Below are 14,143 nucleotides of genomic sequence, written 5' to 3'. Positions count from 1 at the left end.
TGTCAACATGTACCACAAAAGACTGCTGACCTTTGTGGCTCACACAACACCTAGCAGCCACCACTATTGTTGTCTGCAGGACTAGGCCCAAATGGCAGATCCTGGAGGACAACACAGTTGTCAGTGGTGGTTTGCTGTGGTATGTGACTCAAGACGCAGCAAAGCCAGGAGACCTCACAGCCACCACCTGTACAAATGTTCTGCCACAGTGCACCTATTGGCTGGATTCACCTAGCATACAGTCATAAGAGTCAACTATGCATCAGCACAGGAAGAGAGACACTCTAACTTCTTCATTTGGGTCTTAAATGTGCACATGAAGTGCACAACCTCCAAATTAGAATCCAGGTGAAATGGGGCATTAATCAGATGCCAGATACCACTATTAACACTTCTTCAAACTTCCAAAATACGAACAGCCTACAGTTACTGGACACAAGGATCCCCCAATGGCAATAATAACTGACAGCACACTAACAGTGGCAGTCGAAAATGTGGAGGATAACTTGGCTTCTTACAGTAAATTGGACATTCATCAACCACCAACAACCACTTGCTGCCCAAAAATTGATGTGCACTCTGTCCCAAGGGTGCTCTGGAACTGGCCAGGGAGAGAACTGGTTCTGTGCAAAGGCCCAATAAGCCCACACCTGATGTTCAACATCATGATCTATTGCTTGCCAGTAGATGTGATATACATCCTGCATACGAATCATACAGCACTGCAATGCACGCAGAATATGGAGTGTGCAAGGATGCTTCTTGACAGCATTGCTCCTGTATGGCAAGCAAGAGGACCCCTTATACAACACTGAGCCAAACACATAGGAGGAAAAAGTACACAAAAGGATCACCAATGGGAATGTGAGAGCTTCCTGCCAATCAAACTCTGGAGCGTGTCCCACTGATAGCTGTGCTAGTGCATCAGCATTGGCATGCTGGGTGGTAGAATGATGACAAATATCACAGCAGTAGTTATTAAGAAAGAGGGCCCACCTTTGCAATCAATGTGCAGTCAGTCCTCTCCAGCACCTTGAAGTGAGGGCCAAATAAGGAAAGCAACAACTTGTTATCAGTGACGAGGAGGAACTGCACCCCATACAGGAAAATGTGAAACTTCTTAATTCTGAAAATAATAGCTCGTGCCTCCTTTTCCACCTGTGAATAATTATACTGTGCAACAGAAAGCAGCTTTGAGGCGTAAGGTATGGGCTATTTGGTGCCACCTGGGTTCCAATGGGACAGAACGGCACCAGTGCCATACTGCAATGTTTCATAGGCCAGGTTTAAAGGTCTACCCAGTGTAAAGAAAGCCAGACAGGGAGCGAAGCACAAACATTGCTTGGGAAACTGAAAAGTTCACTGACAATCTGCAGACCAGATAAACTGAATACTCTTCTGGCAAAGTCAGTTAAGGGGCCAGGCCTTGGGAATGAACTGAGTGTAATATGATACCTTATACAACATTGTGTGCTGGCAGGTTGACAATGGCATCAATGTGGTAATCAGTACGTATGAGAGAGTCTGCACAAGAGGTAGCACATTTAGAACACTCAAAACAGCACTTGCACAAGAGGCCCTGCATATCAGTGATCCAGGCCAAACATGACTGTCTAGGATGCTTGTGGTGCTGGTTAAACTGCCACCGTGTCACTATCACATGGCCTTGATGTCCAAAATACTGCTTAAGTAACTGACAAAGCTCATCAAAGGAAAGTTTCTTGGACTTGGTGGAGGGCTTCAAATTTTTGATGATTTCATATCGCTGAACAAGAAGGCAGCCTTTTCAATTGGATGGATAATACGCCTTACCTGGCAGTGCAGCAAGAACTGGCACAGGTAATTCTCGCTCCTTTCCATTGACTCATCAAAATTGGCAAATGGTATTGTGGGGCAGGGGGGGAGAGGGTGTTGGTAGCAAATAAAACTGCATAGTGGTATCAGGTCCTCCACTGGTGAGCCAAAGGCACAAAGCAAGTGCATATTCTGGTTTATCTGTGCCTGCATCTTCTGTTGCTGTTGATGATACATCTGCAACTGTTGCTGCTCCTTCTGTAGGTGCAATTGTTTCTGTCAGCACTGCAGAAATGCTGGATCCATGATGGTCCAACTTACCATTATGAAAAGGAGAAAAGAAAAGAATAGGGGCATCACAACGTAAGAATGTCTTTTGTTGCCACTTTAGCATCTGCACAGGCATAACAACACCACTACACAACATGATCATGAGCAGGCAGTTGTTTGATAATACCTGGTCAACTGTATCCTGTGAGAAGAAAATGAACTCAGCGTGTCAATTGATGGGAGAGTTTGAACCCACTTGGAGACAGGCACAGAAATGACTCAGCACATGGGAGGTGCAGTTGGCTAGTGGCTGAGCAGTTAGCAACAACACAAGACATGGGCAGAAGGTGAGGTGCACAGAGTTTAAACTCTGGGTAAACTCTGGCTGGCCTGGCCTACTGCCACCTGAAGGTAAACAGCTCCACCAGCAGGTCTGCCCGTACTAAACATCAAGTGTGCCCTCCATGACGGTTTCCACACTACCCCATTGTTCTACCCATACCAGCTCATCTGCCTCCATCGTGATGCCCACTGATGGGAGTACCAAAACTACATTCATGAAGTACTGTGTCTTCACATGGGAATACCAAAACTACAGTCATATTTATTTATATCAATAACATACTTTTGGTTAAATTTTATTTCCATCCCCTTCCCACAATAAAGTGCACATATTCTGTAAATCTAAATATGATCTCTCTCTCTCTCTCTCTCTCTCTCTCTCTCTCTCTCTCCCTCCACATTTACAGTAGTGTAAGAGTGTTCCATATATTGTATCAATTTTAGAAACAAATAGAACTCTTTTTCTACAAGAGCTGTATATATGGTGGATACAGTGAGTCAACATTGTTAGTGACCTTGAGATCTACCTATGTTTATTTTCTAGCATTTAACTGAATCCCTATTAGTAGACATACAAATCTACAAGGCCTTCGGATATACTTATCTTTGTCAATATTTCACTCAAAGTTACAGAACAATGGTTCAGTTTGATATCTGGAGTGATACCATGGTTTGAACAACAAACAAAACCTTTACAGAATGTTTGTCTACTGCTGATATCCAGTGAAAAACAAAAAGAACCTCTATGTGGAACACTCCCATCTGCCTGCTATCAATATTGCCACTGTATAATTACTGAAAATGAAAATACACTGCCTCCCCTGTTTCTGTCAAATTAATCACTACTTTTCACTTTCAGATATTCAGCTGTCTTTCAATTGATCTTTTTTAGTCATGGCTTGTGATGCCATTGTTATGCCATCAACTAAGTGATACATCACAACTACAACATGACCTTTAATTTGGATGACGTTTTATGTATTTTTTTCAGGTGACTTACAATAGTCATTATACACTTGAGAAAATGCATGACACAAAGTCTCATTAATCTTTACTAATTATTAATACCAGTTTTGGTAAAATACCATTTTCGCAGTATGAAAGTACACTAATACTATTCACATGCTATTACACATACTTACATGGAAAACTACATGTCAACTATAAATTTATCATAATGGTGCATCTTTAGCACAACAGTAAATGTTCTAAAACAAAAAAGCAGTAATCTACTAGACAGCAACTGAAACTCAGTGATTGGATTTCATGATAAGAGAACAAATCTGAAATCAGATTTTGCAATATATTTTGAATATTACTGATATATTTATAATGATGTTTTGATTAATTAATATTACTTAAAAATCATGTTTAAGGTGAAAACGAATCAAGGTACCTCTTCTATTAGGCTTAGTGGGACTATTTCATGGAAGTTATCCCCCACAAAATCTATTACATCACTTTCAATAAGAAGTGGTTCTGACTGTCAATCAATGTTAGTAATGAAACTTCCTGGCACACAGTTTTAATCTGCCGGGAAGTTTCATATCGGCGCACAGTGAAAATCTCATTCTGGAAACATCCCCCAGGCTGTGGCTAAGCCATGCCTCCCCATATCCTTTCTTTCAGGAGTGCTAGTTCTGCAGGGTTCACAGGAGAGCTTCTGTAAAGTTTGGAAGGTAGGAGACGATATACTGGCAGAAGTAAAGCTGTGAGGACAGGGTGTGAGTCGTGCTTGGGTAGCTCAGTTGGTAGTGCACTTACCCGTAAAAGGCAAAGGTCACGAGTTCGAGTCTCAGTCCGGCACACAGTTTTAATCTGCCAGGAAGTTTCATATCAGCGCACACTCCACTGCTGAGCGAAAATCTCAATCTGGAAACATCCCCCAGGCTGTGGCTAAGCCATGTCTCCCCATATCCTTTCTTTCAGGAGTGGTAGTTCTGCAGCATTCGCAGGAGAGCTTCTGTAAAGTTTGGAAGGTGGGAGAGGAGGTACTGGCAGAAGTAAAGCTGTGAGGACAGGGTGTGAGTCATGCTTGGGTAGCTCAGTTGGTAGAGCACTTGCCCGTGAAAGGCAAAGGTCCCGAGTTCGAGTCTCGGTCCGGCACACAGTTTTAATCTGCCAGGAAGTTTCATGAAAATCTCATTCTGGAAACATCCCCCAGGCTGTGGCTAAGCCATGTCTCCCGATATCCTTTCTTTCAGGAGTGGTAGTTCTGCAGGGTTCACAGGAGAGCTTCTGTAAAGTTTGGAAGGTAGGAGACAAGATACTGGCAGAAGTAAAGCTGTGAGGACAGGGTGTGAGTCGTGCTTGGGTAGCTCAGTTGGTAGTGCACTTACCCGTAAAAGGCAAAGGTCACGAGTTCGAGTCTCAGTCCGGCACACAGTTTTAATCTGCCAGGAAGTTTCATATCAGCGCACACTCCACTGCTGAGCGAAAATCTCAATCTGGAAACATCCCCCAGGCTGTGGCTAAGCCATGTCTCCCCATATCCTTTCTTTCAGGAGTGGTAGTTCTGCAGCATTCGCAGGAGAGCTTCTGTAAAGTTTGGAAGGTGGGAGAGGAGGTACTGGCAGAAGTAAAGCTGTGAGGACAGGGTGTGAGTCATGCTTGGGTAGCTCAGTTGGTAGAGCACTTGCCCGTGAAAGGCAAAGGTCCCGAGTTCGAGTCTCGGTCCGGCACACAGTTTTAATCTGCCAGGAAGTTTCATGAAAATCTCATTCTGGAAACATCCCCCAGGCTGTGGCTAAGCCATGTCTCCCGATATCCTTTCTCTCAGGAGTGGTAGTTCTGCAGCATTCGCAGGAGAGCTTCTGTAAAGTTTGGAAGGTAGGAGACAAGATACTGGCAGAAGTAAAGCTGTGAGGACGGGGCGTGGGTCGTGCTTGGGTAGCTCAGTTGGTACCAAGACCCTTCAAAAGTCTTCTGCTAAATGTGTTGTAATCTACTTTATGCAATATTCTTACCGTTTGCATCTGCTGGACAAATGTCCTATTTACTTCAGATGCACTTCCTACAAAGATAATTATGTAAGACAACAGAAAATGAGAATATGTAAAATAAACCAAAACTTTTGTCTTCAGGTCAACACAATGGGAGATGCTTCCAAGGATGTAGCATGCTAAACTGAACATCTTTATTAGTTTACTCAGTGTGCTGACTCAATATTTATTCTGGACCCCAAAGACTTCTTTCAGTATACAAATATTTTAATGTCTAGTTCTGCAGACAGAGAATCACTACTGCTCATTTGAAATTGCATACTATGAGCCTCTGTGGGACTAAGACATAAGACAGTTAGCTACGATCCACTCGTAGACCTGTTTAGCTATCATCTGATTTGTGATTGCTAAGACTGTTTGGACCCTTGATTAGGATGCTTGAGTCATTGTCGGCAAACATTTCAGTTTTTAAACTGCTCTTTAATGTCAATGAAATGTCACTGACATAGGTCAGAAACAAATATTGGTCCAGTACTGCTTCCATGGCACTCCATTCCTTTTTTATTTATTTATTTACTTTTAACGTAGCCCACCATGAATTACTCTGCTGTGCCAACTTTTTGATCTGAGAGTAGCACTTGCAACAAACATGCTCAGTTATTTGCTGGATGTATTCCAATCTCTGTTTTCCCCATGCAGTTTTTACCTCTACAGCTCCCTCTAATACCATGGAAGCTATTCCCAGATACCTTAAGAGGTGTCCTCTCCTCCTGCCTCTTCTCCTTGTCAGTGTTTTCCACATATTCCTTTCATAATCGATTCTGTGAAGAACCTCCTCACTCCTTACCTTATCAGTCCATCTTATTTTCAACAGTCTTCTTTGGCATCACATCTCAATTGTTTCAGTCCTCTCCTGTTCTGGGTTTCCCACAATGCTGTGCTCCAAACATATATTCTCGTAAATTTCTTCCTCAGATCAAGGCCTATGTTTGATACTAGTAGACTTCTGTTGACAAGGAATGCCATTTTTGCCATTGCCAGTATGCTTTTTGTGTCCTCCTTACTCCATCTGTCATAGTTCATTTTACTACCTAGACAGCAAAATTGCTTAACTTTGTGATCCCCAATTCTGATGTTAGGTTTTCCCACTGTTCCTGTTTCTGCTACTTCTCATTACTTTTGTCTTTCTTCGATTTACTCTCAATCCATATTCCGTACCCATTAGACCATTCATTCCATTCCACAGATCCTGTAATTCTTCTTCACTTTCACTGAGGAAAGCAATGTCTTCAGCAAATCTTAGCACTGATTATCCTCTCACCTTGAATTTGAATCCTGCACTGAAATCTTTCTTTTATTTGCATCATTGCTTCTTCAATTTATAGATTCAATGGTAGAGGTGAAAGGCTACATATATGCTTACACCCTTTTTAAAATGAGCACTTTATTCTTGGTCTCCCACTCTTATTACTCCCTCTTGGTTTTTGTACATATTATATAATACCTATCTTTTTCTATACCTTACCCCTACTTTTCTCAGAGTTTCAAACATCTTGCATGATATCGCACTGTCAAACACTTTTTCCAGGTCAACAAATCCTATGAACATGTCTTGATTTGTCTTCAGTCTTGCCTCCATAATCAACTGCAACATCAGAATTGCCTCTCTGGTGCCTTCACCTTTCCTATAGCCAAAACGACAGTCATCTAACACATCCTCAACTTTCTTTTCCATTCTTCTACATATTATTCTTGTCAGCAACTTGGATGCTTGAGCTGTTAAGCTGACTGTGTGATAATTCTCCACTTGTTGGCTCTGGCTATCTTCGTAATTGTGTAGATGATGTTTTTCTGAAAGTCTGATGGTATGTCGCCAGTCTCATACATTCTACAGACCAAAGTGAATAGTTGTTTTGTTGCCACTTCCCCCAATGATTTTAGGAATTCTGCTGGAATTTTATCTATCACTTCTGCCTTATTCGATCTTACGTTGACCAAAGCTCTTTTAAATTCTGATTCTAATACTGGATCCCTGACCTCTTCTATGTTGACTTTTGTTTCTTCTTCTATCGTGTCATCAGACAAGTCTTGCCCCCTTGTAGAGGCCTTCAATGTACTCTTTTCACCTGTTCACCCTCTCTTCTGTATTTAACAGTAGAGTTCCCATTGCACTCTTAATGTTACCACTCTTGCTTTTAATTTCATCGAAGGTTCTTTTGACTTTCTTATATGCTGATTCAGTCCTTCTGACCATCATTTCTTTTTCGATTTCTTCATATTTTTGGAGCTGCCATTTCATTGTAGCTTCCCTGCACTTGCTATTTATTTCATCCATAAGTAACTTGTATTTCTTTATTCCTGAATTTCCACAAACATTTTTTTACTTCCTTCTTTCGTCAAGCACCCGAAATATTTCTTCTGTTACCCACAGTTTCCTCGAGTTACATTCTTTGCACCAATGTTTTCCTTTCCAGCTTCTGTGATTGCCCTTTTTAGAGATCCCATTAGTTTTCAGCTAAACTGCCTAGTTAGCTATTGCTTAGAGAAATTCAGTCATATCTCGTCATTCATTAGTACTTCCATATTCCACTTCTTTGCGCACTGATTCTTCCTGACTAGTCTCTTAAACTTCAGCCTGTTCTTCATCCCTACTAAATTGTGATCTGAGTCTATATCTGCTCCTGTGTAGGCCTTATGATCCAGTATCTGATTTTGGAATCTCTGCCTGACCATGATGTAATTTAACTGATATCTTCCTATACCTACTTGCCTTTTCCAAGTATGACTCCTCCTCTTGTGATTCTTTAAGAGAGTATTCACTATTACTGGCTGAAATTTATTGCAGAATTCAATTAGTCTTTTTCATTTCTCATTCCTAGTACCACACTCATATTTTCCTGTAACCCTTTCTTCTACTCCTTCCCCTACTGCCACATTCCAGTTTCCCATAATTAGATTTTCATCTCCCTTTATGTACCTGAACTATTGTTGTCAGTTCTGGTTTGCTGTCAATTCTGATAAGAACAATCCTATCGCTGAACTGTTCACAGTAACTCACTCTCTGCCCTATGTTCCTGTCCATAATGAATCCTACTCCTGTTACACCATCTTCTGTCACAGTCGATATTGCCCTACACTCATTTGAACAGAAATTCTTGTCTTCTTTACATTCCACTTCACTAACACTCACTATATCTAGAGTGGGCCTTAGCAATTCCCTTTTGAGATTTTCTAGCTTCCCTACCACGTTGAGACTTTTGGCAGTCCATGCCCTGACTCATATAACATTATTCATCCACTAGTTATTCAATCTTTCTCTCATAATCACCTCCCCCTTGGCAGTCCCCTCCCAGAGATCCAAATGAGGGACTAGTTCGGAATCTTTTGCCAATGGAGAGATCATCACAACACTTTATCAATTACAGGCCATACGTCCTGTGGATACACATTAAGTGTCTTTTATACAGTGTTTTCCATTGCCTTCTGCAACCTCATGCCATTGATCATTGCTGATCCTTCCACGTTTAGGGGCAGTTTCCCAACCCAAGGGGAAGAGAGTGCCCTGAGCCTCTATCCATTCCTCCATCCTCTTTGACAAGGCCATTGACTGAATGAGGGTGACTTCTTATGTTGGAAGCCTTTGGCCACCATTACTAATGATTTTTATTCAAAATTTAAGCTATGGTGGGGCCCGAACCCAGGTCAGAGGACATTTTCATTATTAATAAAAAAAAGCTACCCCTAGACCTTGGGTGCCTTAGATACAATCACTCAATGAAACCCTCTGCTGTCTGTTATTGAGATAAGATTCCATCATGCAAAAGGATGCCATTAATGCATTAACATTTCAATTTGCATGAGTCACAATTGGAATCACAATGATCACATAGGTTCAGTCATACGTAAAACAGATAATAAATTTTATTTCATTGGTAGGGTACTAGAAAAAGCAATCAGTTTACAAAGGAGAAAGCTTTCAAAAACACTTGTGCGTCTATGACCCATACCAAATAGGCCTAATAAGGGATATTGAACATATACAAAGGACAAAACTAATGGTCATAGGTTTGACTGACTCAGAGGAGAGCACCACAGAAAAGCTGAAAAATGTGAACTGCCAAACAATTTAAGATGTATGTCCACTATTCCGCAGCAACCTATATTAAGTATCAAAAAGCAGAATACATTACAGATCTCTATGTATCACTTTTGTAGGGGCTGTAAATATTATTAGACCAATTACAAAAGGCACAGAGGCATCCAAGCAGTCACTCTGGACATGCTACTTGTGTAAATGGAGCAGGAAGAAACCCTAATATGTGATGTAATGGAAAGAACCTATAGCCAAGCTCTTCACAGTGGTTTGTAGAGTATGAGTGCAGACGCATGATTAATACTTACAGAATATTTTTCCCATTACACATTCAACCTTGGTTATTCTAAAGCTAATATTAACTGATTTTGAAAAGAATGACATTTTTGTCATACTGGAGACATATGTGATTGGTCAAATTCTTGTTTTGAAAATAATTTATTTTCCAGCACAATCACAAAAATAAATTATCAGTTTTGGCCATCACCAGCCATAATCAGATCATAAAATGGATACCTATAGTATTTCACTACAGCCACTGAGAAAACCACATTGTCAATTTCTATTTGAAATTCTGAGTGATACAGCAAAAAATAAACCACAAACTACTAACACTTTCTTATCCTATATCTTATAGATCAGCACTGGTACAACAAAAAATTCCAGATGTTATGCTCTTTTTTCATCCCTCTTTTACAGAAGATGCCTGCCTTCAGTTATACATAAATACCCTATAATACTAAATTATTCTACCTCTAAAGGTCATTCTTAGCAGGAAGTAAATTTCATGATTAAAATAGGTAAAGTAAAATAGTCCATACATTTTATACTACACATCCATACACAAGTTATGGCTGCCCAGCATCTCACAAACTATGAAACTACTCATACTGGTGTCATGATTAATTCTGCCAATGTTGGAGTAATTATCTGTATCTACATCTATTCTCTTCAAACCACCATGAGGTGCATGCAGAGGGTACATCCCATTGTACCAGATATTAGGGTTTCTTCCTCTTCCATTTACATACGGAGCGCAGGAAGAATGACTGTTTGAATGTCTCTGTGCATATAGTAATTATTCCAATCTTATCCTCACAACACTATGTGACTGATACAATGGGGGTTGTAGTATATTCCTAGAGTTATCATTTAAGGTCAGATCTTGAAAATTTATTAACCAACTTTCTCGCGATAGTTTACAGCTATCTTCAAGAGTCTTCCAGATCAGTTCCTTCAGTATCTCTGACACTCTGCCACAGATCAAACAAACATTGATGCTGCCCTTCTCTGTATATGCTCAATATCCCCTGTTAGTCCTATTTGGTATGGGTTCCACATACTTGAACAATATTCTAGAATGCGTCACACGAGTGATTTGTACACAATCTCTTTTGTAGACTGACTGCACTTCTCCAATATTCTACCATAAACGAAGTCTACCAACTGCTCTACCCACAATTAAGCCTAGGTGATCATTCCACTCCATGACCCCACAAAGTGTTACACCCAGGTATTTGTATGAGTTGGCCTATTCCAACAGTGACTCATTTACATTACAGTCATAGAACGCTAGGTTCTTTCGTTTTGCAAAGAGCACAATTTTAATTTCTGAACACTTAAAGCAAGTTTCCAGCCTCCGTACCACAGTGAAATTTTATCAAGATCTGACTGAATATTTATCCAGCATCTTTCAAACAGTACTTCATCATAGATAACTGCATCATCTGCAAACAGTCCAAGTTTACTATTAATATTGCTTGCATGGTCATTGACATACAACATGAACAGCAGGAGTCCCTACACACTTCCCTGGGGCACACCTCAAGCTACTTCTACTTCTGATGATGACTCTCCATCCAAGATAACATGCTGCTTCCTCCCTAACAAAAAGTACTCAATGCAGTCACAAATTTCACTTTATACCCCATATGATGGTACTTTTGACAATAAGCATAGGTGTGCTACTGAGTCAAATGCTTTTCAGAAATCAGTATTGAATCTGCCTGACCACATTGAGCCAAAGCTTCCGGTATGTCATGTGAGAAAAGTGTGCGTTGGATTTCAAATGATTGATGTTTCCGGAATCCGTGCTGGTTGGCACTGAGGAGGTCATTCTGTTCAAGATACCTCATTATGTTTGAGCTCAGAATATGTTCTAAGACCCTGGAACAAATTGATGTCAAGGATATTGAAAAGTAATTTTGTGCATCTCTTCTACTACCCTTCTTGTAGATGGGTGTGACTGTGCTTTTTTCCAAGAACAGGGCATGGTTTTTTGTTCAAGGGATCTACAACAGATTATAGTTGGAAGAGGGGCTAACTCAACTGCAACTTTGGTATCGCATCCGATAAGGATTCCATCGGGCCCTGGAGCTTTATTCAATTTTAACGATTCTAGCTGTATCTCAACACCACTGACACTAACACTTCATTCATATTTTTGTGGTACAAGGATTAAATTGGGGCAATTCTCCTGGGTTTTCCTTTGTAAAGGGACTTTTGAAAATGGAGTTATGCATTTCCGCTTTTGCTTTACCACCCTCACTTTCAGTTCCTGTCCCATATGCTAGGGGCTGAACACTAACTTTGGTGCCACTAACAGCATTTACATATGACCACAATTTCTTTGGGTTTCATGAAACATAATTTGACATTATTCTGCTATGGTAGTCATTGAAGGCATCACAAATTGCTGTCTTGACAGCCAGATGTGTCTCATTCAGCATCTCTCTATCTACAGTCCTAAACTTTGTTTAACACCTATATTACACACAAAACAAATAAATATACACTTTTTTTATACATACTATATTTTAGTTGTGCTTATGACGAGGTGACAAAAACTCTTCTGCAACTGCTACTCGTACTCTAAAATACATAAAAATAATTTCAAGTTCATCTAATTTTCTCTTTTTCTGATGAGATTACAAAAGCATTGATACACACCAGAAAATGCTTCAAGGCAACCATCAGCCCCCACAATGAAATATAAAGTCGTAAGTCCAGTAATGCCCAATATGGCTCCATAACAGGCATAATAGCCACAAATAAATGGTAATTGCTTCTTAGTACAGTACTGTGACAATATAATTCCCTCCCCTCTTTTTTTTAAACAAATTGGGCACCTATTTGAAATAATGACTGCCAGCTACACACTCAACACTGCGATTAAATTATGTAAAATTTCTTGTATAATTTGAAAGAAAGAAAAATTGCACACTAGGTTTCAGGTTTACCTGTACTTTTTTTTGGCAGCTTCTTTTTCATGTGGGTAAATAAATCGGTAATGGTAATACATTAGCATTGGAAGACACGCATAAATGTATTCAGTGAAATCATCTTCTTGTGAACATGGATTCCCTTCCATCGTAAGAGATCGTAACAGAGGAAACCGCCTTAAATACACAACCTGAAAAATATCTTTCTTAATTAACTATCCTGATTTAGCAGTGAATACTATAATGCAATGTAAGTGTTGAAATATTTCCTTCACATACTAAATCGATCTTACACTATCTCTGCCATCTATTCTGTTTCTTCCAATGCTAAACAGTTTTAGATTGATTAACTGGTCCATATTTTCTACTTTTTTAATATTATTTTCATAAACTGTGAGTATTTCAAGCTTTGTAAGTTTTTCCAGATTTTCTAAAACTTCGATCTGATTGAAAGATAAATCCAGTTCTTTCAGATTTACAAGCGCATCCAAATTCTCTATCTTCTGAATAATATTTAATGTAAGTTGCAGTTTCACTAGGGATGTCATCATCCATAAATTGTCGATTCTAAGAATATCTGAAACGTATAAAATGCAGTATTTTTGTCATTAACAAAACTTATTATATATATTGTATTCTGCTCTATGAACAATGGACTAATTCGTAATATTTGTATTTGTTTTGTTGACTCTAAGAACATCTGAAACGTATAAAATGCAACATTTCTGTCATCAGCAAAACTATTACATATATATTGCATTCTGCACTATCAATAACGAACTAATTCTTAAATTTCTATTTTTACTGACTCAGGTCCTCTAGTCGAATTGTGCGAACTTTCTCCAAAACTATTCCATCTCTCAAAAATACTTTTCCGGCTTCTCCGACAGGTGCTTGTTGCATAACTAAATTCTTTAATAGATCCGTATCTATAACTCCAGGTTCCGGATTATCGTGTATGACACTCATCTTGAGCTAAAAATTCATCAATCCTCAGTCTTCTTATGAAATTACACGAACTTACAATTGCAAACTCGTAACTTTCCAATTACAGCTGTCCCGTGAGTTGTTATAGCAACATGTTTCTGTGTGTGACGGAATTATGGACGAGCGAAACTGAGCGGAATGAAGCAGCAATTTATGCTTACAGGGGCCCTCACACGCTCTTTATTTATTGCGCAACGATATTGTGTCAATACATTGCGCGAAAGAGCTAGGCCAACAACGACACAATATTTCTGTGCAATATTTATGCACGGGACGGCAGAATTCTGCCTTCAGAGCGAAAACGTAGGCGTTCGATAATGTGCAACTCGTACGTTTTGTGATTGAGTTGCTTGCAAGCAGAAATTATGCAGAAAGTGTGAAATAAATCTGAAATATTTCCAGGAAACATTTCAATAGGCTACAGGCTCTTTCACAGCAGCATAGAGCCGTAAACCTAATCAGACAACGTTTATTATTATAGAATTTGACCACTT

At 39.8% G+C, this 14,143-nt stretch overlaps 1 protein-coding gene and 2 non-coding genes across 6 annotated transcripts in view; 2 read left to right on the top strand and 1 right to left on the bottom strand.

Annotated features, from left to right (window-relative positions):
- LOC126175922 (dynein regulatory complex subunit 3-like) overlaps nucleotides 1–13,680 on the bottom strand; it is a 108,035-nt gene extending 94,355 nt beyond the window's left edge. For all 4 annotated transcript variants that reach the window (XM_049922993.1, XM_049922992.1, XM_049922994.1 and 1 more), the window contains exons 1-3: nucleotides 13,472–13,680; nucleotides 12,956–13,239; nucleotides 12,681–12,853 (exon numbers count right to left, since the gene is read on the bottom strand). In XM_049922993.1, the coding sequence (XP_049778950.1) occupies nucleotides 12,681–12,853; nucleotides 12,956–13,239; nucleotides 13,472–13,631 (617 nt within the window). In that variant the 5' untranslated portion in view covers nucleotides 13,632–13,680. The remainder of the gene's footprint in view (nucleotides 1–12,680; nucleotides 12,854–12,955; nucleotides 13,240–13,471) is intronic.
- Nucleotides 4,439–4,513, top strand: Trnas-uga (transfer RNA serine (anticodon UGA)). The gene has a single exon. It is a non-coding gene; the product is annotated as a tRNA-Ser (tRNA).
- On the top strand, nucleotides 5,014–5,088 carry Trnas-uga (transfer RNA serine (anticodon UGA)). The gene has a single exon. It is a non-coding gene; the product is annotated as a tRNA-Ser (tRNA).
- Nucleotides 13,681–14,143: the final 463 nt, after the last annotated feature.

This window comes from Schistocerca cancellata, chromosome 3, assembly GCF_023864275.1.
Source record: "Schistocerca cancellata isolate TAMUIC-IGC-003103 chromosome 3, iqSchCanc2.1, whole genome shotgun sequence".
Lineage (NCBI taxonomy): Eukaryota > Metazoa > Arthropoda > Insecta > Orthoptera > Acrididae > Schistocerca > Schistocerca cancellata.
The sequence above is the reverse complement of the archived record's forward strand: the minus strand, read 5'-3'. Positions and strand labels throughout refer to the sequence as shown.